The sequence below is a fragment of the Lotus japonicus genome, chromosome 3 (assembly GCF_012489685.1).
Source record: "Lotus japonicus ecotype B-129 chromosome 3, LjGifu_v1.2".
Classification (NCBI taxonomy): domain Eukaryota; kingdom Viridiplantae; phylum Streptophyta; class Magnoliopsida; order Fabales; family Fabaceae; genus Lotus; species Lotus japonicus.
Genome location: NC_080043.1, coordinates 27,720,429 through 27,745,319, shown reverse-complemented (window position 1 = coordinate 27,745,319; position 24,891 = coordinate 27,720,429). Strand labels below are relative to the sequence as shown.

The 24,891-nt window shown below is 35.9% G+C and overlaps 2 protein-coding genes across 2 annotated transcripts; both read left to right on the top strand.

Moving 5' to 3' along the window:
* The first annotated feature begins 6,643 nt into the window (after positions 1-6,643).
* Positions 6,644-14,584, top strand: LOC130748743 (uncharacterized). The gene is made up of 14 exons (XM_057601988.1): positions 6,644-6,924; positions 7,148-7,280; positions 7,378-7,511; positions 7,977-8,015; positions 8,149-8,241; positions 8,400-8,516; positions 9,139-9,234; positions 10,077-10,190; positions 10,891-10,944; positions 11,538-11,585; positions 12,021-12,171; positions 13,102-13,267; positions 13,478-13,547; positions 13,961-14,584. Exons 2-14 carry the CDS (start codon positions 7,202-7,204, stop codon positions 14,207-14,209), a joined length of 1,410 nt encoding a protein of 469 aa, XP_057457971.1. The 5' UTR covers positions 6,644-6,924; positions 7,148-7,201; the 3' UTR covers positions 14,210-14,584.
* Positions 14,585-15,230: 646 nt separating this feature from the next.
* On the top strand, positions 15,231-16,892 carry LOC130748744 (cyclin-U1-1). The gene is made up of 2 exons (XM_057601989.1): positions 15,231-15,794; positions 16,391-16,892. Exons 1-2 carry the CDS (start codon positions 15,379-15,381, stop codon positions 16,668-16,670), a joined length of 696 nt encoding a protein of 231 aa, XP_057457972.1. The 5' UTR covers positions 15,231-15,378; the 3' UTR covers positions 16,671-16,892.
* Positions 16,893-24,891: the final 7,999 nt, after the last annotated feature.

Genomic DNA, 24,891 nt, shown 5'->3' with positions numbered 1-24,891 from the left:
CTGGGTTTCCTAATTTTGATCATAATTTTTGTGATACTAAATCTCAAAAATATTTGTGATAACTAGATTGATTTTAATTCAATCAGGTGCCTTTCAAAACAAAAACAAAAAATATCAATCAGGTGGAAAAAGTCAAAATTTAATAAAAAACGGTAACCCAACGAATAAACCAATCTTGAACAAATTTTATAACCATCTTATTAAAATCAGATCGGCAGTTGCATTTTGAGTCGTTTGTGCTATCAAATATTCAAATATGAGAGGTTATTAAGAAGTGGACAACAAGTTTGGAGGATCAGTCAATTGTGAAAGTTTTGAAATGTGGTACGGAAATGGATCTAAGTACGTACAGCACATAAGATATCATTGTGTTGCGGGCACTCTAACTATCTACTCCCCCAAACCTAGCCGCATGCATATGCTTTTTAAGGGGGCTTCTCTCTCATATCATACTCATATTAGGTGAGTTTTTTTTTTCTCTCAGATAAGTTCTTTCCTCTCCAAACCACACCCTTCTTCTTCTACACGATCACCTCCTCTTTGTGACATTTTCTTTCACAAACTCTTCTCACAGCTACCTCATCTACTTCCTCCTCCATTATGTCCTCTATGTTTCTCTTGTGTTTCTTATTTCTCCTATGTATTTTATCCCGCCACAAGCCCACAACTACCTTCCCCTCGCATCACACCACCTGATATTGCCCTCTCTCCCTCTAAGAATTATTCATTTATGTTTGTTTGTCTAATTAATTAATATTACGTGATGGTCGTCCTCCTCTTCATGTTTCTATATACTGAAGCCATATCCATGTGCTAGTTGAGGTCGTTTCTAACAATTACAAAGGGCTGTGAAATTACAAAGGGTTGTAAAATTTGCAACAATGTTTAAAACTGGAAGAAAAACATAAGGTAGTGGTTTGGATCAAGCGATAAGAAAACCCGTGGAACTTATGGATTTTAAGCTTGTTGGTTTTCTTTTATTTGTTTTAGTTTTTGAAACAGATTGATTGAATGATCATGATATATATCGTGTCATTGAAGAGTAATAGTACTATTACTCTTTAACTCTTTAGGATATCTCAGCCAGGCTTTTTTTATGGTAAAGCAAAAACAGATTTATTGATAAGATTTTGAGGATAAAATTCTCTCTTAAGTAGGGTTGTTCAACGGCTGGGTTCGGTCCAAACCTCGATTTTAGTTGGGTGAAAAACACCAAACCATCATGCCCGCCATTGTCTATTCACTGGACGGGTGGTTCAGTTTTAGTTTGGTCAGTGGGTTTGATTGCACAATTGTAAGTCCATAAAATAATTGTGAAAAAAAGGAATAAGAGATGAAAAAAACATATCAAGATCTAAATGGTATATTAAAAACAATGTTACAAACTTACAATGATCTAAAAATTGAAATTTTGCAACATAGAAGAAGATGAAGGTGAGAAACTACAAAAAGTTAAAGACTTGACTTGGCAATTCCATGAAGCCAATGTCGATGGATGATAAAAGCGTGATCGGAGGTGAGGATTAGACGACAATGACATGCACATCCACCAAATTCTTCGATTTAGAGGACGACGAAGCCATGTATACATATACTCATTGACGACGAAGCCATGGAAGATCTTTGCAACTCACCACTGAAGAAGATGGGGTTATTGGTTATGACTTTCGTTGGTAAGGTCTCATTGCGACACTGCGACGCACTGGCGACCTTCGCGACGTAGCATCATGCAAGTGGGAAGCGAGGGAGACAACGCTTGGGTTATTCCGCATCAAGAGAGAATGAGAGTGGGGCGACTAGCTAGGGTGAATGAGAGTAAACCATTCAGATTGTTAGGGTTCATTTACTCTCTTCGATTGAGCCTCTTCGTGTGTGAGAATGATAGTGGGCTGGCTGGATATTTTTCAGTATTTCTTTACTTCGGTCGGGCTAGGGTCTAAACCGAAACCGACGCCATAAGAAACCCATTATTTTAAGCCGGTTAGACCCGTGTCCAAACCGAACTGACCCTATGAGTGAAAAAAGACCAATTACACCGGTTTGGGGCGATTCGGGTTTGTTGGACACCCCTACTTTCAAGAGAGCAAATTGGAAAGAATCAATACAAACCAACCACATAAAATCACTAAAAGAAACCAAAATTAGTTTTTTATACTAATATTAAACCAGCACACTCTAAATGGGCTTCACTAACAGCAAGCAAATGCATAGCACACACATGGACGATTACACCGAATGTACGTGAGAGATAGTGATTATTATAGCATTAAGGTTTATTCCAACTTACAAGAAAGAGCGTTCATTAATTGCATGTACATATAAGAGTTCTTCATCTCCCACTTGTGCAATTCTTCAGCTTCAACCTATTTAACAATATCTTGAGTGTCAAGTAATGGTAATGGAGTGCTGAAGAGGTAAAGCTTCGCCTGTAGCAAACATATGCCGGGTCCAGAGGCTCCGCTGCTTCTGGTGATTTTGTGAGCTAATGTGCTACATACACAATGTATGGAATTGGAAGCCAACAATATTCCTATCATTAATTTCTCTTGTTTATTAATTCTGAGTAGCATTTTGTTTTCCAAGCAAGTTTGACACTTTCTAATTCTCTATATATATATATATATATATATATATATATATATATATATATATATATATATAATTTAACTCTTTTTGAAATAATATACTTAATTCAATTATATATAATATGTTTTCAGTTTAAAAACTATACATAGTGTAAAAAAATTAAAATAAGATTAAAAAATATTCGGGATGACCATCACTCAGATACCGTCGGTAGGAGGCTCCCACTCTCTGATGACCTGAACTTCCTTCTCGTCCATCACAGGAGATCATATCTTAGTGATAAAAGCCGTTATGCTTGATGATGATTTTTCCCCTTATCTGACTGGTGGTTCTAACCTAATATCTATCATTGAGTCGGGTAATAATTATCCAATTAAAATTCACAAGTTTACCACATGATAAAAAAAACATTGAAAAAAATAAAATCAAATACTTATATGGATTAATTGCATTTTGTCCCTATGGATTCAAGAAAATGTGATTTTGGTCCTCATAGTTTCATTTGCTCTAACTCCTACTTTTAAAATTGAACAAAATTGATCCAAAAATGTTAACTTTTCATTCAATAACTAACTAAAAAATTGCTATATATCACAACTTTTGTATGTGAAAAGCGATATAAATTGTCTTAACATGTCATTCATATAAAGTTGTCATCAAGTCAACTTTATCCCTTAATTATTAGATGGCAACTATATGTCTGGAACATAATTGTCTAATTTTGAAAGTAGAATGACTTAATTTAAGCAATTGAAAATAGAGATGTTTGTCAGATGGGTTGAGGCGGGTTGTGTTTGTCTTTCACCCGACTCTAAATATTGACAAAATAATTTTTTAAACCCGAGCTTATCCATAGACTCGAAGAAATCTGATGAAGTGTGAGTTTAACAAAGTCCAAAAACTAAACAGGTTCGGGTTGCCCAAATGTCATGTCGATTTCAAATTCTATCAAAAAATTATATATGAATAGAACTAATTTATTGTATTTGTGATGAATTATAAAAGAAATTATGCAGTCATTAGATCTACTTTGCATGACACTAGGTTTTAATCTAATTATATAATGAGATGCATCTTTTATATGATATTTCACTATAGATACATATCGGGTTGCTGGAAGCTTGGAGCTACTATAGCATAAAATTGAAAATCTCTATAATGTTAATCTAGGAAATTCTTATCCTCCGTCCACAATTCTTGCATATGTAATGTCATGATTTCCTTCTCTCCTCCGTCCACAATTCTTCGCTGAGTTTTTTTTGGCTTTGAGGAGCACTTCATAGACCTGGTTTATAATTGTATTTCTAGTTCTGAAATGTCTATTGCTTGGAGAGGGGAATACATTGAGCCCTCCAAACCTCATAGAGGCCTCCGACAAGGGGACCCTCTATCCCCCTATCTGTTTGTGCTCTGCATTGAGCGCCTTGCACATGCTATTAAAGATGCTTGTAATAATGGAGAGTGGAAGCCTTTTCAAATTGGTAGGAATGGACCCTCTATTTCCCACTTGATGTTTGCGGATGATGTCATTATGGTAGCTGAAGCCTCTTTGGATCAAGCTCAGCTTATTGAAGATACCCTCAGCAGATTTTGTGCCTCCTCTGGTCAGAAATTGAGTATAGCAAAATCTAGAGTTTTCTTCTCTAAAAATGTGCAAGACTCCTTGGCAGGTCTGATCTTAGAAAAGCTTGGTATTAATCAAACTCATAATCTTGGAATGTATTTAGGTGTTCCCCTTCTTCACTCTCGCATGACAAAGGACAACTTCCAATTTTTAATAGACAAAGTCAAGAAAAAGCTCTCTAGCTGGAAGGTGAAGACCCTCTCCTTTGCAGGAAGAGTCTCCCTTAATAAATCTTGTCTCTTCAGCTTGCCCACCTATGTGATGCAAACGACCCCTATCCCCTTGGGTATTTGCAAAGAGATTGAGAAGCTCTGCAGAAAATTTATCTAGGGTACTACTGTGAAGAGAAGGAAATGTCACTTGGTTAACTGGGAGACTATTTGTTCTCACAAGCAGCAGGGAGGTATGGGGTTCATGGATCTACACACCATCAACAAAGCCTACATGACTAAACTCGCTTGGAAAATCCTAAGGGATGAAGAATGTTTATGGGTCAAGGTCTTCAAGGCCAAATACAAATTCAACCCTGCAGTCAGGTCTTTTCCCTCTCATAAACCCACTGATTCCCCCTCTTGGAAAGGCATATGTAATGCATGGCCCCTTGCCAACCAGGGAGCAACTTGAAAAATTGGTAATGGTCGTTTGACCATTTTTTGGACAGATTCCTGGCTCCCTACTATGGACAATCTGGTATACTATCTTCCTGATTCTAGCCATAGTTGGGTTAAAACTCTGCCAGTATCCTACTATGCAAGTAATGGTGTTTGGAAATGGGAGATTCTGAGGCAGATGCTCCCTGATTATATCTGCACTGAGATAGCAAAAGTTAAACCTCCTGATGATAGGAAAAGGGAGGATTTTCCTACATGGAAACCTTCGATAGATGGGTACTTTAGCATCAAATCTGTTTATTCCCTGATTTTCAACTACCCCGACATATATTCCTCGAAGACCTTTGATCTGGTCTGGAAGTACAAGGGACCCCTGAGGGTGCAAACCTTTCTTTGGCAAGTATCACATGATAGACTTCTCACTAATAACGAGAGATTTCGCAGGAATATGACAGCTGATGCTCTTTGCCCAAGATGTCTTGAAGCTGAGGAAACAGTTATCCATGTGATAAGGGATTTCAGGTGCATTCAAGAAGTCTGGAACCCCCTTATCTCTCCTAGCGAATGGGTCAAGTTTTATAGCTTGGGCTTGACGAATTGGCTTGAATACAACTTGAAAAGAAAAGAACGTCACAATGATGGAGTTAAGTGGCCTCTGTTATTTGGAATCATTGCCTGGCACTTATGGAAGGATCGCTACGATCTCATCATCAATAATAATATTACTTCACCCAGAAATATTATCATTAATGCTACCCTCTTTGCAGCAGAAGTCACCAAAAGCCTGCTGTCCCCGGATAAAATTGACGACCTGCATAGGAAAACTGTTCTTGTCTCTTGGAAACTTCTGCAGGAAGGGACCTGGAAGTTGAATGTTGACGGGTCTAGTCTTCTGCACAGTAAGAAAGTTTCCTGTGGAGGTCTGGCTAGAGACTCGCGGGGTAGAATTATCAGAGGCTTTACTCGTAGCCTGGAGTTTTGTAACCCTCTTGGTGCAGAGTTATGGGGAGTCCTATGGGGCTTGCACTTATTGGAAAGCCAGAAACCAAAGAACTTGCTAGGGGAAATAGACTCCAAAGCTGCTTTTGAGCTCCTAACAGTGCATTGTCCTGTTAAGCATCCCTTTGCAGATATCATCCAAGAAATTGCTGCTTTGTTCTCCCCGGATTGGAATATCTCCTTTCACCACATCTTTAGAGAAGCTAATCTTTGTGCTGACTTTCTAGCTCATATTGGTCGTAGTATAGAAGTTAATTTTACTAGTGATCAAGCTCCCTTTGGTCTGCTCCCTCTTATTAGAGCTGATCTGATTGAGGCTGTTATTCCTAGAGTAGTTTAGATGTCTTGTTTGGGCTATTGGTCCTCCATATTATCAAAAAAAACTAGTAGGTGACTAGGGGTGTTCATGACAAGTTGAAAATCTTTGTGATATTAATCTAGGAAATTGTGATCCTTGGTGGATAGTTCCTACACATGTAAAGTCATGTTTTGAAGCTAGTTGGAGACTATGGGTGTTCGTAACGAATTGTGTTTGTCTTTCACTCGATTATGAAAATTGACATGACTAATATTTTAAACCCGAACTCAATCATAAATCCAAAGAAACTTAAATGAAGTGTGAAGAATTTCATAAACTTAAGTTAGGACGAGTTAATGGATGAGATCGAGTCATACCTTATTTGAAATTGAGCAAAACCACCAAAACCTAGAACAAGAAGTTGGCGTTAAGTAGACTCCACTCCACCTTGTCATAACTCATAATTATGAAGGGACAATATTGAAATGAAATCAAAGAGTTGAATGAAATCTCTATTTAATAGTAGTATTTATTTATGAAATCAGTGTAGAATTCAACAATTTTGATGATTTCGAATAGGCACCAAATTTAAAAAATTGCAAGACCGGTCCTCTATTCAGACAGATTCAGAAATTAACGCGTTTGATATGTGCTAGTGCTAGGCTAGCTAGGTTACTGCTCTTTCCTCAATCAATCTCAATCTTCATTCTTCAGTCTTAAGCCACCACCCTCCTCCGCCACCCATGGCCGCCTGAGATCCACCACCACTACGCTAATCTCGCCGATCAACGCCTCCTTCCGATCAGGTCAGTCCTCTTCTCCCACCATTCTCCGATCCACATTTTGCTTTCATTTCAATTCCCAATGTAGCTAGCTCATGCATCGAATCGAACGATCCCATAGCGCAATCCTCTATTCACTGATTACACTCTTCGATGTTGATTTATGAAATCAGTTTGCATTTAGTTAATTAATTGAGATTAATTGATTGATTCGTTGAGTAATTCTTCAAATTCTGCGTGTTAACAGGTTAATTGAAAGGGGGTTCGAGTTAAAGAGGCATAGTTGTTTGTTTATTCATCTATGTTCGGAGGTGCTGCGGTTCCTGCTAATAGTCCGCATTTACGCAAATCTGGGAGCAGAACTGTTGTCTATGATCATGGTTGGTAATGGTATCTTGATCATTTGCATTTCAAAGTTCCATAACTGAATCTGTTGTTTATGTTGGTTTTTTCGCGGGATATTTGCTATGTTCTTAGATGAATATGAGGTGGAAAATGGCGTCGAGGAAGGTCTGTTGTATCCCTTAGAGGCTAATGATTCAAGGGGTGGCACGACACCAATGAGTGCTTCTGCAATAATGCCGTCGCCTGTTTTGTTGTGGAGATTGAAGGTAAACCTTTTAGAGAGCATTGCTTTCTTGTCAGATTTGTTGTTTGATGCTGTCATTTGAGTGGACGCGCAACTTGTCAGATGGAATGGAATGTTTATTTCATTTATATTTGATTCTTTTGGAGAGAAAAATATGTGGTCGGTTACATAATTTATTTCAGAACAGCAAATCGCTGGCACAGTTTTTTTTAGTTGCATAAATTATTATAGTTTTAAGATGATCTCATTATCAATAGTCTCCCTCATAATTTAGTTTTTGATCGAACTCAGTGGCGCAGTGTGATCCAGATAGTCGACCTCACTTAGTGGGATAAGGCTTTTGTTGTTGTTGTTGCATAAATTATTGTAATTATGAGCTGCAATATGACTATTGTGTGCTTCTTACTGATTCTCATCCTTCCTTATTTCCTTTTCTTTCTCCTTCTATCTCTTTTTTTCAAGAATCTAATTGAGATGGGATTTCCAGGTACTATTTTTCCTTATTTGGGGCTTCATATGTTGCAAGGTCAGTTATAGTTTCTCTCTACAATATTTATTCTCACCAAACCCTGTGGGGTTTTAGGTTAAGGTAGTGTCCCCTTGACTAAAGCATTTCTTTATACTTCCACAATCTTATTTGCCATCTTTGAAAATTGCAGATTGGATGGGATTCTGTCATGAGAATGAGTGCAGACAAACGGGAATTATTTCTATATGAAGCATTTTTGTATTTTAATCCTCTTCTTCTTTCGGTTAGTTCTCCCCCGTCTTACAGTGTTTTTGTGGTCAGTTGTATGCACACATGGAAACATCTCTTTGGATTTGTGTTCAAGGAGGTTAAATTAGTACTTTCAATTTTTCTTTACATTCTGAGTTGTATCATTTTGTTTCATCTCATTTTCTATTTCAGGCTTTGATGGTTTGGCTTTGGGGAATCAACTTATGGGTTTTTGCCCAGGGAGGAGTCAATTATGCAAAAATATTTGATCTTGATCTAAATCATCTGTCTCACCGGGAAATATGGAAGGTGTCAACTCACCTCTTTGAATCATGTCATGTTTGGCATCTAAAATCAGATTTTGCATTACTGTACGGGAAATAAAAATGGGAGTGGCATTACTTGGAAATTGGAATAGGCCAACCATTTCTGTTCCAATATTTGGTTTGCTTCAGAATGGACTTGTAATTTCATTTTTGTTCTTTCTGTTTTTATGCTTGGTTAGTACATAAAAGAAGATCGAACTAGTAAAGATAAATAAGGAAACAAACATGAATTCCAGTATTAAAGGAATGAGCGTTCCCACATCTCTAGGAGGAAAGGGGTTCCTTATGGATCAAGGTGTAGAATATAATCATTATTCCGTGTTTTTTTAAACTGAACTAAGGAATACTATTTCCTCTAGAATATATGTAGGAATAGGATTATTAATGAGTGCTAATGTTGTCTAAGTATTCCTGTTTTCATTATGATATAGTCTTTACTTTAGTTTTGTCTTCAATTACTGTTATTATAGTGCTAAACTGACAAATGGCTTTCTTCTGAACCTTTTATCTAATACTTTATTTTTCTCCTTTTGCACTTTGTAGGCCTTTCTAATAATTTGTCTCGAGTGATTGATTGAATTCTTTTTTTCTGTTGAATCTTTCAGTGTGCCACATGGATGACAATTATTGTTCCAACCAGTATGACAGCATATATTTATCTTTATTCTCGTGGAGAAGTCTCATATGCTGCATCACAACCAGTGTAATAGATGCATCCACTCTTATTATTTATCATTGAAGCTTTGTTTCCGTGCTTATTCAATTTGGTATTGTAGTATGAAAATTTCTTAACTATATTTAATTTGATTGAAATTTCTTTTCTAATATCTTTGATTATACAATAACATTAAGTTTATGATGAACTAATCTAAGAGGCCAAGCTTATTGGCTATTTGGCTTCAAAGTATCTCTAGCAGTGGGGATGTGGTTGCGAAGATTCTTTCTAGTTGGAGCATTTATTGGAAACCTAATGTCATTAGACTGGGCTCAGGACCATAGTTAAGTGAAGAAAAGAGAATCAAATTATCATGTAGCCTAGATTATGCTGTCCCAAAAAATTACATACTTCAACTGGGATCATGTTATTGTTGATTCTATTGCACATCTTTCTTTTTCTCACAGTGGGGTCAGGAAGGCAGACCATTTTTGCAGTTTTGTCTTCTTGCATCACATTAAGTATTTCAACTTATGTTCTCTAAAAAAAAAAGTATTTCGACTTAAATATCTTCCCAATGTTTACTTAACAAATTTATTAATTTGAATTCATCATTGGTATATAGGTAAGGCTTGCTTGTCGGAATGACCAAAACTGTGTGGTGTCAAAATTTAAATTAGACATTTACCATGCAGCAAGTTATATTTATTTGTCACCTATGAAAATTGTAGTCAGTATAACTTTCAGGTTAATCTTCACGCAGAAAATAACTTGTAAATGCATATTATTTTTGTTCATTGCTTGTATATGGTTAATGAATATTTGATTTCATTGTGCTTCCTTTATCTTATTGGAAGTTTGGTTAATTTTCCCCGTATTCTTCTGCAGGTGCTCTTGTATGCTGCTATTGTAGTAGTTTTGATATTCCCTTTCGATATCTTTTATTTTTCATCTAGATATTACTTCTTAAGGACACTCTGGCGAATTCTTTTCCCATTACAGGTAAGCTTGCTCTCATTTGCATGTCTTGTATTAGTAAGTTCTGGCAGTAGTACTCTTCAAGTAGTTGATGCTGTTTATTAATGTGTGACATATATTTATGCATGCATAAGCAGGCAGATATTTAAGCATGAATGCATGAATTCATATGAAACATGCTTCTTCTTTGTGTTCATTGTTCATAAATATAACTGAAGCATCCATCCAACTTCCTCTCCCCTGTTTGGAAGTCATTAAAAAAGTATGCAGCCAGTGTTAGTGCATTAGGTGAGATGATTGCAATGCAGATGCTTTTGTACACACTGTTCTGAGTGTAGTGAAGTGAGGATAAAAACTGGCAAGACTATGTATAATACATAATGAATTTGTAAAAATTAATGACCTTATCGGAACTTTTTTCATGATAGATGCAATCAATCAATATCATTGTTAGTGTTTACATTGTTACATGCATCAGTAAAACCCTTGAAGAGGCAATAAGTTGAACCTTTCTATGATCTTTTTTGAAGATACTTGGGAAATATTGCAGTTTTATACCTAGAAGAGAATTATTCTTTTTTATTTATTCCAATTTCCAATCCTTGATATCTGAGCCTAATTCTTACTCTTGCTGTACCTGATTCCTTAACAATTGGTGCTTTTAGTATCTTCTAGGAACTAGGGTTGAATATGGCCTAATATTTTTCTATTTTAATGAAAACAGGCAATATCATTCTCTGATTTTTTCTTGGCTGATATTTTGACTTCCATGGTAAAGGTATGCTTTCTATTCAATATGACCTTTGTATAGAAAAATCTGTCCACTGTTGAGATCCCATATTGATTGGATATATGGCTAAGGTGGAGTTATAAAGGCTTAGACAATCCTCACCTATGAGCTAGCTTTTGGGGGTAGAGTTATACTTTAATTCTAATATGGTATAAGGGCTTATCCTAAATTCAACATTAGGCCACCCACCACTTTCCAAAAATCAACTTGGCCCCATATATTTCCCAATGAAATCTACCTGACCCTGTAGTGATGGCCCCACAGCTTTCCCTGTGCAATAAAAAAATAGTCTTATAACCTCCATGCTCCAAATGTCTAGTCCTAGGCGTGAGCAGGTCTGTTGAGATCCACATCAATTAGAGATATGGCCAAAGTAGAGCTTATTATAAAGGCTTGGGAAATTCTCACCTCCTGAGTACTTTTGCCTGGATTTATTACAGATCCAGAGGTCCAACACTGACTCACACATGACATAATATGAGAGTTTAGAATTGACGTAATTCGTTGGTCTAAGTTTTACTCCTAAGTTTCTATTAAAGCATTACAATTTTCATTTTGACTATTATTGCAATTTTATGCAGGTCTTTTCTGATTTGGAGCGTTCAGTATGTAGAATGGTCCACCGACAGGTTTGGTTCTGAAATTTTGAAATTGGTGCTCATGTTATGATTATCAGTTAAAATACCCTCAACGAAACATCGATTAATAGGGTAGTATATATATATATATATATATATATATATATTCGTCTTTTGTAAAACTTCTGAGTTTCCTGTTCTTATTATGACAGAATTTGGTCAAATTCAAGTATATGATAAATTCCTTTTGTTTAGCATTGGGATATTGGAGAAAGTTTCCTTGATTTCATTCAAAATTTAGTTCTCTAGAGCTAAATATTGTGTTTTGTAATTTGGCTATATTTTTTATTGCGCTTACCATTACTCATTGCTGTAGAGCTTATGTATTAAAATTAGACTTTTTGGACCTATATATTTAGTATTTTCCTTACAGCTGATGCTTCAGTTTTCTCACTAGGGGTTCCAATTTTTAAAACTTCTTTGCAGGTTGCCACAATTGCTTGGTTGGAAGCTGATTCTGTTTGCGGCAGTCACTCTGTTGCAATCCCTTTGGTTCTTGTTTTGCCCTACCTTTTCCGCCTTAATCAATGTCTCCGACAGTATAAAGATACTGGCGAGAAAAGTTGTCTTCTGAATGGTAAGAGCTTTTTGTTGCTCTAATCAATGCCATTTTTCTGTAACCGTTTTAGAACTTGTAATTGTCATCATCTAAATTTCATGTGCTTATGAAATTGTTGAAAGTTACAACAATAGTTGAAACCATTTCCCTACTAAATTGATGTCATCCATTAACTTAGATTTTTTTTATCTAGGTATTTATTACAAAATAATGTGTGTCGAATTAGAATCATACACAATTTAAGGCATTGTTTGAATCTATTTTGCATGCTTTCCAGCCTTTGCTTCCAAGTGTTTAGGACTCCATTTCTTTTCGTGTCTATTATGTTGCAACTCATGCTATGGAGCTGTGCATTTTAGCATGTGACAAATTGTAAATCATGGGGGAGAGAAAAAGTGAAAGATATCTTAACTAGTTACTACTGAATTTTCTTGCAAAAATTATGATTCCCTTTTCGTACCATTAAGCATTATCCATTGTGATGACACTATGGAAGCTTTCCTGAGAGAATCTTTGGCTTTTTGAAAATTCTCTCAATATATTGTTTTAATAATTTCTAACAAGTCCCATGACCAAGGATTCAAGCCCTTATAGTAGGAAATTTTACTATTCATTTCCAGAAAAACATCAAATGAAATAAGAAGTAAACAGATAAAATCATGTTAAGGGCTAACTGCTCTCAGTGTTTTGCATCTTTCTTCAGCTGATTGGAAAAGGAACATTTTAACTTCTCATCATTGCATATTATATTGTATAATTTAAACTTATAAATTTTATGATGTTGATTATTTGAATTGCCATTTTGTTAAGAACTGTGATGTTTGTTTTTTAACTGCTGGTCTTATATTTTCTTTTCATTGCAGATTAAATTGAATTATTTATCATGTTTGTAAACAAATGATTATACTGCTTTATAATGATATTCATTGCTTTTGGTTATGGTTTCAGCTTTAAAATATTCAACAGCAGTGCCAGTGATTTTTCTTTCTGCCCTTAAATATCACGTCTTCCCTGATAAGTGGACAAACTTCTATAGGCCTCTCTGGCTTCTGTCAAGTGTTGTGAACTCATCATACTCTTTCTACTGGGATGTGACTCGAGATTGGGACCTTGGGTATGCCAGATATTTTCCCTTCAATCTAGTAAACTAAGCTTCTTTCTAAGTTATAGATATGTTACTGTCAGGAGTGATTTTATATCTTAGCCTAAACACATTTGAAAATGGAAGATACTGCTTCATTCCCAGAATTGGAGCTATTATTAGTTTTTTGGGTCTGATGACTGTCTCGTGATACCCTGATAAATATTCCTTTCAACTTTGCAGTGGCTTCACTCGAATATTCAAGTTCAGCAAGCCGCATGTGTTCTCACATATGTTACACGGGAGGAGATGGGTAAGGATAGTTTGGCAGTGTGTGTGGAGTCCAAGTATATATAAAAAATACGTAATAGTAATAAGGTGAAAACTATAAAGAAAAACTAGCAATTTTAAAAAATTTAAATTGGCCATGATGCAATAGATTGTTTAAATATATAAATATTTATATATATGTCTATATGCTTGTATATATAAATATTTTTTAAAGGTTGATTAAATTCGTGGTGCAATAGTTTAATTGATGGTTCAATCAACCACTTATAAATCTACATATGCTTGTAAACTTATTAATGTGCTTCTAACTGGTCTGCTGAAAATGTGAAAACCCACATGGTCAAAGAAGAACAAAAAGAACAGTTGAGTAGTGAAATAAAGGAATATATTGTTTCCTCAGTGCCCTGACGCAGTTTACATATCCACGGTTTGCAGGTTTACTTTTGGGTGATTGGAAGCAATCTGATTTTGCGGTGCACATGGACATACAAGCTATCTGCCCATCTTCGCCATAACTACCTCACAGTGTTCACTATTGCTGCTTTGGAGATTTTCCGCCGCTTCCAGTGGATCTTTTTCCGTGTAGAAAATGAGTGGATCAAGATGAATTCCAAATCACACATTCAGCTCTCTCCCGGTGACGTTTCAAGTGACGAAGAGAAGTTACTTCATTCCATTAACTAAATGTATAGGCTAGAGACAGTATGATGCTTTGGCACTTGGCAGTATCATACAAGGTATATTTCAAAAATTTTGACAAAGGGGAGCTCCATTCCATTTTGTCATTCCATTGGCTTCCCCTGATCCCCTCGCATATAAAAATGTCATTCTTTATTAACAAAAGAGTTGTTTATTCCATTATTACAGTGCTCTTCAGTGCTATCTTCTATTCTGTAACAATTTTATTTTGTATCCTTAGCAAGCCTTCGTGCTCATAACATTGTTTCTGAATCAACCAGTTGTACCTACAGTATCCCAGTGTTCATGAGGAAAAAAATTCTGATATTAAACGGCAACATGCCTTATATATAGTAGTATTTCTAGTTTCTCTTGATTGAATTGGCTGCGTGGCAAATCCTTTACCAACTCTCCTAATAGCATGTTTGATTCCATATTTTGTAAGTGTTAGAATTGATTCTTCATTACTATAAATAAATTTTATTGGATGTTAATTTCTGCAGTGGATATACTCAACGATATTTCACAGCTGAATTTTATAATACTATCCTACAAAAATTACTTCTCATACATGTATTGAAACATAGATCATTTAAGTTTCATCTCACTTTTATCTTAATCTATTTTATCAATAAATGTTGATCTAGACAAGCACTTAACACTAGCCAATACTAGCAAAACGTGATTTTGCCTTCCATTTGGCTGGTCCTGTACCATATAAATTAGCTGAAAGTAATGCTATTCTGCTTTCTGGTCTGCGAAGTAATGTTATTCTCTTTTTTTTTTGGTCAATAATGTTATTCTATAATTGGCATTTATACTCATGAAAGGTCCTTCATTGGGGCCTAGTATTTGCAATGTTCAAAGATGGAAGGGAACCTAGACACAAGCTGATGTTGCCAGATTGTGTATTCTTAGGCATGACTTGGTTTTTTCCTAAGACAAGTCACATAGGGGTGGGACCCTACTAAAGAATGTTAGTGGCTTGAGATTTGCAAAGGAAAGGATGCTACACTTGCCATAGCAACCTATAACTTCGCCAATGCAGAGCCACACATATCAACCCTCCAAACCAGATAACAAAGCAAAGTTGAAGTTAGTCTTCACCACTCAAATTGCAACCATGAGCATATTCAAATGCAACTCCCCCGAGTGAAACCACTAAGATGACCTAAATGTTAACAGTTGGCGAGTACAGCAACAATGGCCGGCAGCTTCAGCAGCCGGAAACAATTGAAACTGGGCCAACTGAACTGAACTTGCCTAGAGTGCTCTGGGTCCTGTCTTCCATGCTAGAGAAACTGGTGGCTCGCAATGAAAATCTGCAGCAACTAGATGGTGATGGTGGCCCAGTGAGACTAGGGAAGAGCTTGAATGCATTTCATGGCGTGAGAGCACCAAGCATAAGCATACCTAAGTACTTGGAGAGGATTTACAAGTACACTAACTGCAGCCCATCATGTTTCGTGGTTGGATATGTGTATATAGACAGGCTGACACATAGGCATCCTGATTCTCTTGTCATATCCTTGAATGTGCATAGGTTGCTTGTTACAAGTGTCATGGTCGCTTCCAAGATCCTGGATGATGAGTGAGTCCTTTTTTCTCCCTTTTTTTTCTGGAAGAGGTCTACTATTTTCCTTAAAATTCAAATTTGGCCTAATTCTACCTAAAAATCAGTTCAGGAATGAGAATTGCTATACCTTTTGAAAGGATTTATTTGGTCTTATCTCTAGTCAATGTGAGACACACCCTCACAATAGAACAATCTTCACCCATATGTTAGCTTCTAGGTAAAGTTAAACTTAACTCAAATTCTAAGATGATATCAGAATGATCCGTTTATTGCATACATCACGCCAGATGTCCAATCACGAAAGTGAGGAGGTTAAAGTCTCACGTTGACTATAGATATGCTCAAATAAGTTTTATAAAGGATGTATCAATTCTCGAATCTCGACAATGAACTAGTTTTTGGGATAAATTAGGTATAGAATTATAAGAATTTCACTGTGCCATCTGTGATATGCATGCTACATGCAAGGTAGGGTTGCACAACACAGCTGAATGAAGTGAAAATGGTCTTGGTTTTGGTTTTGGTTTTGGTGATTTTACTTCCTGTTTTATCATTGCCTTTGTTCTGATTATCTAATATTGTGCTTTATTCTTTGCTTTTGTGAGTTATAGACATTATAACAATGCGGTATATGCAAGAGTAGGAGGAGTGAGCAATGTTGAACTGAACAAGCTTGAATTGGAGTTACTATTTCTGTTGGATTTTAGAGTTACTGTAACCTCTCGGGCTTTTGAGAGCTACTGCTTTCACTTAGAAAAAGAGATGCTTGTTAATGGCACGGGCCTGAAGATTGAAAGGGCATTGACACCAAAGGCTATTGAGAATGAAATATCAGTTGGAGATAACCAAAGCTCTTCCCCACCTCAAATTGTGGAAATTGGACTGACCTAAGTCAATTTTGGGTCCCATCATACCCTCCTCCTTAGTCCTTACGTTCATCTTCACGGGGTGACAATATTGGACAAGTTTCTTTCTTTTTTGTATTTTATGTCTATGTCAAAGATTTGTGATGCCTTCCTGCAAACTAAGATAAGTGATTCATACAAACTACATCAAAGGCTTTAATTGTAACATTCATTCCAGTTGCTAAAGATAATTGATTCGCACCCAAAATCCCTCTCTGCACCTTGAGAGATAGGAAATATATATATATATATAGCATGCAACCTGATCAGAAAAAAGAAAATGATGTAAGTTATTAAAACATATCAGATAGATATAGCTTAAGTTCTCATAATAAGGTCAAGCACAATAATAAGTGAAGAGTTGGTTAGCTTTTTGCCTGATTAATTATTAGTGAGCATCTTAATTGATGTTTTGGCTTTCGATGGTTTGGCTAGTATTTGCAATTTAACTTAAAGGCTTTCTAATAATATATATTTCAATTCTTATTATTATTATTATAGTTTTGATTTGTCAAGTATGCTTGCACTACGTAACAAATGTGCAATTACTTTAAAAGAAAAAGAAAAAATTTACAGCAATTTATTAAACCATAGTAGAACTTGTAAATTGTAATTATTAATTACTCTAATCTCAATCATTCACTCTATAAATTCCCTCAAATTCATCAACCAAACCTTAATTCTCTCTTCATTTATCCATCATAAATTCTCTCCCTAGCTTCCACCATTGCACAGTCCTCCTCCTCCTCCACAATGACAACCACCACCACCACAATCATCTTCTTCTTCTTGCTGGCCCTCACCACCATCACCTTATTTGGCGCAACTTCTCCAGTTATTATTCACTCTAGCCGTGTGGGACTAGAGTGCCTTCAACTTCCACCTTCTAAATTTATCAGCAGAATGAGGATAGTGGAAAACTTGCTACGAGATGTCACAGCCACTCTAGAACACAAGCTGAGCACCAGTTGCCATAAGAGGAATTCTCTTCTTTCTAACGACATTTCGACATGGTTGGAGTTGCTAGGGTTGTCTACTGAAGAGCTCAGTTGGTGTGTATCAGTTATAGCTTAGAGCCCCCAAGGTATCATTATATTATCTCTCTGGTGCTTGAAGAGAAATTTTTATGGCTTAGGTAGCATGCTAAATATTGGTTTGCTGGTAGTGTGGCAGAATCCATCACATTTGAAAATAAAATATGAACATTTTTTACAAGGAGAAACTTTCATATAAAAATAAGGAGGAAAAATTAATGGAACATACGCTAGTTTAATTTACTGGTTTAATTTCATTCGCACGCTGCACGCACAAATGACATGCATCCTGTTTTAGTTTCACATCAGTCCAGCAGCAAGGGGATGGGCGAACTTCCTCCATGGGTGGATCCTAGGGACTTGCATTCAAATGGAGATCTTCCTAATGCTTTTGTTATTGCTGATGGGAGTGGAGAATTTAGTTGAATCATGGATGTAGTACGTGCAGGCCCGGACTATAGCAACAAACACTATGTCATCTACATAAAAAGAGGAGTCTACAATGAGATTGTTGACACCGAAAAGAATAAGTGGAACTTGAAAATGGTTGGAGATTGTATGGATCTCACTATCATCTTTGGAAGCTTTGAGCTACAATCAGAATTTGACCACATACTACATACTACACAGCTACCTTTGGTAAGAACACTCCAAATATATAGCTAATATATTAATATATTTGATCTTGTTCTCATTTTGCTACCACTTTATTTATGAAGGTGTCGATGGAAAAGGGTTCATAGCACAACGCATATCCTTCAGGAACACTGCATGGCCTGAATATCATCAACTCGTCGCTGCGAGATCAGTAGCTAACCTTTCTATCTTTGACCAATGTAAGATTTCCGGTTACCAAGACAACCTATATGCCTATTCGCAGCGGCAGTTCTACACATTGCAAAATTAGGGGCACATCGAATTTCAAATTTGCACACGCCTCTGCAGTTTTCCAATACTGCACTATATTGGTCAAGAAAGGATTACCAACACAAAAGAACACTATCACAGCCCAAGATAGAACAAGCTCAAGCCTAACATCAACATTCTCCTTCCAGTTCTACAACATATCAGCAGATTTGGACCATCTACCCTTCGTTGGCTCCATATCCACATACCTCGGAAGACCATGGAAGCAATATTATAGAGTTACTTTCATGCAATCCTACATGAGTGATGTGTTGAGTCCTGAAGGACGGTTAGAGTGGAATAATTCATTGTATTTGAACACATTGTACTACGTTGAGTACAATAACTATGGACCAGGAGCTAGGCTAGATAGGCGGGTTAAATGGTCAGGCTTCCATGTGATCAGTGATTTTAGGCAGGCTAGGAAATTCACGGTATCTGAACTCAACATGGAGGAACAATGGTTACCTTCAACCGGAGTACCCTTCATTCCTGAACTAGGGACTAAATAAATATGTCTTGGGAAAAATGATGACCTTAAATAATAAAGACTTATTTTTGTAAAATCATGTATCTTTTAATATTGAAACCTATGTTAGTTAGGCACGACTTATATATGTTTTGCACCTTGTGCTCTCAATAACATGCATATTTGTGAGAAATGACTCAAGTTCCTTTTTTATATCAACCAAAAAAAATTCATTCCGAAAAAGAGACAACAATATCAATCACAAACAAAGTTTACATTGTTTGGAAAATCAATTAAAGCCCACAAATTACTTGGCTTCGAACACCTTTGTTTTGCTAAAACAATTGCAAAGTGATTAACCTCAATTCATGCCAAATACCCACACAATTAACCTCTTTGTGCTTTTCGTTTTGTAACAAAAATACCTATTTGTAAAGGAAATCAATCATGTTTAGTGTGGTCATAAGTTTCCATGTTTTATTCTAAATACTGGTGTGGTGGTAATGTAGCAAAATCCATCATATTTGAAAATAAAATTTGAATAATATTTACAAGGAGAAACTTTCATATAAAAACAAGGAGAAAAAACTAATTGAAAACACGCTAGTTTAATTTACTAGTTTAATTTCATTCACACGATGCACGCATACTGCACGCACAAACGACAAAAAGTCAAAATCACCACAATGACCACAATGATATGTTTTCTTCTTCAACAAAACAAACCATAATGCATTCAATTTTAGTTTCACATCAGTCCAACAGCAAGGGTCAGGGCGGAATTCCTCCATGGGTAGAGCTAAGGGACTTTCAGTCAAATGGGGAGCTTCCTGATGTTGGAGTGGAGAATTTAGTAGAATCATGGATGCAGTACGTGCAGCCCCAAACTATAACAACAAACACTATGCCATCTACATAAAAAAAAAAAGGAGTCTACAATGAGATCGTTAACATTGGTAAGACTAAGTGGAACTTGAAAATGGTAGGAGATGGTACTTTCCCTTTAGATTTGAAAGGAACTTTAAAGGTGTCTTTAATAGCAAAAGCTTGTGTGCCCACTATAGTAAAATTAAAATTAAAGTAATAAGAGTGTATTTTTTTTTTAGTTATTTTCAAGCTAAGGCCTCCTGAAACTTTTGCGTTGTTTAATATATAGCTAATATATTAATATATTTGATCTTGTTCTCATTTTTTTTAACTTTATTTATGAAGGTGTCGATGGAAAAGGGTTCATAGCACAATGCATATCCTTTAGGAACATTGCAGGGCTGAATATCATCAAGTCGTCGCAATGAGATCAGCAACTAACCTTTCTGTCTTTGACCAATGTGAGATTTCCGGTTACTAAGATAGCTTATATGCCTGTTCACAACAACAGTTCTACAGGAATTGCAAAATCAAGGGCACAATGGATTTCATATTTGGACATGTCTCTACAGTTTTGCAATATTGCACTATATTAGTTAAGAAAAGATTGCTAACACAAAAGAACACTAGAACACTATCACATCTCATACTGGAAAAAGGTCATGTGTCGCAACGGGGGTCGCGGCGGGCCGACGCGCTAAAACTTAATCAATGTATCAGAAGAGTCGGCACTAATCTTTTTAGGGAGAACATGAGAGAACCCAAAAGATGAAAGAACCAAATCTAGATTCGGGAGTCGGTTACGTATAAGGAGGTGTTAGCGCCCTACAACGTCCGTTAAGAAACGGTTATCTATGGTTAATTATGCAAAATTTCTTAGCTTTCTAAATCATTTATTTTACCCTTAAGAAAATGTCTTGTATTTATTTTTTTTTAAAAAGGAATATCTACAAGTTGCTAGTGTAATGAAAAGATTATTCTACAAAGAAGAACAAAATTTAGATTTTTTTGTTTGGAGTGCCTGGCGGGAGTGACCCCGGGCCTACGTATTCTGTATCAACAGAGAAAATCAAGGCTACGTAGTTCTTGGTAGAAAAACATGAGTTGGTTGTGATATTTTTTAGTTTTTAAAAGATTGATCTTTTTGAAAAAAGATTTGTTTTTTTTTTTGCAAAAGGGGTTTCATCCTATCATTTTATGATAGATTATTTACAAGATTGAAGAAAAATATATTTTTTTAGACTTTTTAAGCAAATAATTAATTAGGAAGAAAACTAGTAATAGTTGATACTCATATTTGATAATTTTAAGCAATCAGGTCCACATGGTACCAAAAGAGAAAACTGAACCAAAGCCATGATTCAAAAAACAAAAGGGTCCGTCAGATATTTGATTTTAGTAGGGTTATGAAGGGGGCTCAACGAAAAAAAAATAAAAATAAAGCATCAGATCAGCCCAAAAAAGAAATATTCAAAAATAAGGAGAGAAAGAATTAACAAAAGAAAAAGCAAGGGAGATGGGCCAAAAGCCCGTAGCATATTCAAATGGAGTATTCATGTTTGTTAGATTATTAAAAGAAAGAAAAGGGAGGAAGACATATAAAGAAGAGAAAAAGTTTGATGCACCGACAGTGTAAATTTTTTTACACCGTCAACCAATCAGATTTCAAGAATGTGAGAAAATCTCTTTTTTCATTTAATTTTATTAATTGACATGTCACATCCTTGAAATCTGATTGGTTGACGGTATAAAAAAACTTTGCACCGTCGGTGCATCAAAATTAAACTCTATAAAGAAACAGATTCCACCCTTTCTCAATTAATTTCTTTTATTTCCATTTTTTACTCCCTCTGTTGTTGTTTCTGTTTCGTTTCTTCTACCTCTTCTTCTCTTCTGAAACCCAGCGTAGCGAACTTCTATGCGCGTGTGGCTTTGATAACGCCGGAAAGACTATGCCACAACACCAAAGCCGCAGCCGTGGCTGCAGTCTGGTGGGGGCTCATCGGAACCAACGGGGGTGTCACCACAACACCAAAGTCACCGCCTTTTGACGGTGGTCTGGTAGGGCGAGGCCGATCTGCAACTAAAAGCAACATGCACTTGGATCTGATGCTTCAGTGGAGACTCCGGTGAGGATTTTTGTCAGGAAAGTGGTGGATCGGAGCAGCAACACAACCACGACACCGAAGCCAACACCTTTCAGTGACGCTCCGGCGAGGGTTAGTGAGAGTGACCCAAAAACACACCGCTACAACACCGAGCCACCATTCTTCGGCGGGGACTCGGCGAGAGCATCAAAGATTGAACTTTCCTCTTCACTGTTACTCCCTCCGGTCCTATTTATAAGCATGAAAGAGAAGAAAAACCTTGGTCTTTTTATAAGAATCAAATGAAAGTTTGAGCTATATTAATTAATTTTTTCCAATGATGCCCTTATTAATTCTAACTTGTAAAATGTGGCTCATTAATTATTCTCTCTCTTTCTCACTTTCCAACACTAATAACAAAGTGTAATTTTGGAAGTTTATTTTGATTTAAGACAAATTTAATGCATTTTATCTAGTTTAACTACATTTCTTAAACTATGTGAATTTTTTGTTGTTGCTTATAAATAGGACCGGAGGGAGTATTATTTTTTGATTTAAATGTTCTTTAGTTCTTTCTCAAATATGTATTCTTTGGGTCTTCATGGGTTAATCAGACCCTTTGTACATGAAATTATTTTTATTTCCTGCCTATTAACAGGGGTTTTAAATAAAATAGAAAGAGTGGAACAAGAACAACAAAGAAAAAGCCATGTCTATTTAGAACACATGAATAGTAAGGACATAGTAGAGTGATGGGTGAAGAAGAGATACCTCAACAAAGCCACAAACTCCACAAACTGACTTGCCACGCTCCTCTGTTCCTCTTTCTCTCTTTTTATTAGACAAAGTTTTATGTTTTTAATCAAGTTCAGTGCATTCAGTCTTAGTTTTTTTTTATGGCTTTTTCCTTTCAATCCCTTTTTTTTTGTGTCCCTTGGTAAAGTAAAAAAAGTTTCTATTTATAGGGGATGGCAGAAGGATCCGGAACCCGATCATCTTTATCCTATTATTTTTCTTTTCTTTTTATTTTTATATCAATTTTATCATTTTCTTCTTATGAGCATTTTTTTGTTCGAAAATGGGCTAAAGGCCCACTAACCACACACTCTCTGGTTTTACTTGGCAGATCCTCTTTTTTCCCTTTCTTATTACCATTTTTGGTCGAAAGTGGGCCAAAGGCCCACTAACCACACACTTTTTTTAATTGGCAAAGCATTTATGGTAAAAAAAATATGGGTCAAAGACCCACTAACCAGACATTCTCCCTTTTTTTTAATTATCGTTACATGGTTAAGAAATCAAAAATAAATTAACTCACTTGATCACTAATACTAAAGAGTTCACTCTAACTTTACATCCCTAATTAAGTTATTAATATTCTTTAAATTCAAACTATTAACCCGGACAAAAATGGGTATCCACATCATGCCTAGCATTTTCTTTCTCCTTCAAACTATGCAACATATAAGCAGATTTTAACCTTCTACCGTTGTGTGTGCGTGCATGCGGCATGCGACATATGTGTGCTTGTGTGCATACTTGTATGCTTGTGTGTGCTTGTCTATTTATTTTCATTTAATATTATACTTGTAATAAGTGAATATTGTTTGTTGTATGTATGGATAAGAGTACAAGGAACATAAGTTCTGGTTTGAGGATTTGGCTGCGTGTTGTAGTTTTTGATACAAATACATGCATGGAGGGACCGGAAGGCACTAGCGGTGATAGAGTGAAAATGTATAATTTCCCTCATAATAGACCAATTGAGCTTGTTGGTTTAGGAGCTCCTCATCCACGTGCGTCCTACTTTAGTTCTAGATCACTCTAGTAGCAAGGGTCAAAGCCAACTTCTTTATGGGTGGAGCCAGGGGACCTACTAGAAAATCTGGAGCTTTCACAAGTTGTATTTGTTGCTGGTGGAAGTGAAAATTTTAGTACAACCATAGATACAGTGCATACAACTCCTAACTATAGCAAGAAACGCTTTGTGATGTACAAAAAGAAGGGATACACTCACATGTTGACATTGGAAAGAATTAGCGGAACTAAAGTTGATTGGAGATAATATGCGTCTCAACCTCAGTGCTATCATTTGCATGCGCTCTTTATTTTAACATCTTTTTTATATTTATATTTTATATTGAAAATAAAATATTAGAATCATTTATAGATTTTAATTAAAAATCCTACATCTCAAAAGGTTAAGACTTTGAATTTAATTATTCATGAATGTAGCTGTCAAACATAGCCAAAGAAAAAGTTAGTTGAATTGAGATGAAAAATAACGTATAATATGAGTTTATAATATGTGCCTGACCTATTCAGTATTAAGTATAATGGAATGGTTTCTAGCCATTATTTTAAACACTTGTAGTTATTACAATTTTAGATTTTTTTTATGAAAACCATATTTATTAATTGAATTCATTTTAAACTTTTTAAATGTGTCCCCTTGTAAAAAAAAACTTTTTAAATGTGTAATGTCAAAAATCTTGATAGTATATAATGAAACCATGATTGATGGGTAAAGGTTCATTCAATCTCTACATGCATGTTTTTCTTAGTTATGTATGGGAAATACTACATGCAATGAATTTATGTCGAGATACTACCAGGGACGGATCCAAGTTGTGCACTATGAGGCAAGTGCCCTCACTTAAATATGGAAAAATGCATTAAAAAAAAATTTGAGTAGTAAAAGTATGTGGTTTTTTATGATTCCTTTGATAAAAATTGCTCTCACTTATATTCCACATTGCTAAATGCCCTCACTTGTGTTCCACATTGCTAAATGCCCTCACTTGAGTAGTAAAAATATGTGTTTTTTATGACCCATTTGGTAAA

What these genes read in the sequence shown, in the direction of transcription:
- LOC130748743 (XM_057601988.1), top strand. Translation starts at nt 7,202, where the DNA reads ATGTTCGGAGGTGCTGCGGTTCCTGCTAATAGTCCGCATTTACGCAAA. An exon ending in TTTTGACTTCCATGGTAAAG is followed by an intron (nt 10,945 to 11,537) that starts GTATGCTTTCTA and finishes AATTTTATGCAG; the next exon opens with GTCTTTTCTGATTTGGAGCG. An exon ending in ACTCGAGATTGGGACCTTGG is followed by an intron (nt 13,268 to 13,477) that starts GTATGCCAGATA and finishes TCAACTTTGCAG; the next exon opens with TGGCTTCACTCGAATATTCA.
- LOC130748744 (XM_057601989.1), top strand. Translation starts at nt 15,379, where the DNA reads ATGTTAACAGTTGGCGAGTACAGCAACAATGGCCGGCAGCTTCAGCAG. An exon ending in TCCAAGATCCTGGATGATGA is followed by an intron (nt 15,795 to 16,390) that starts GTGAGTCCTTTT and finishes TGTGAGTTATAG; the next exon opens with ACATTATAACAATGCGGTAT.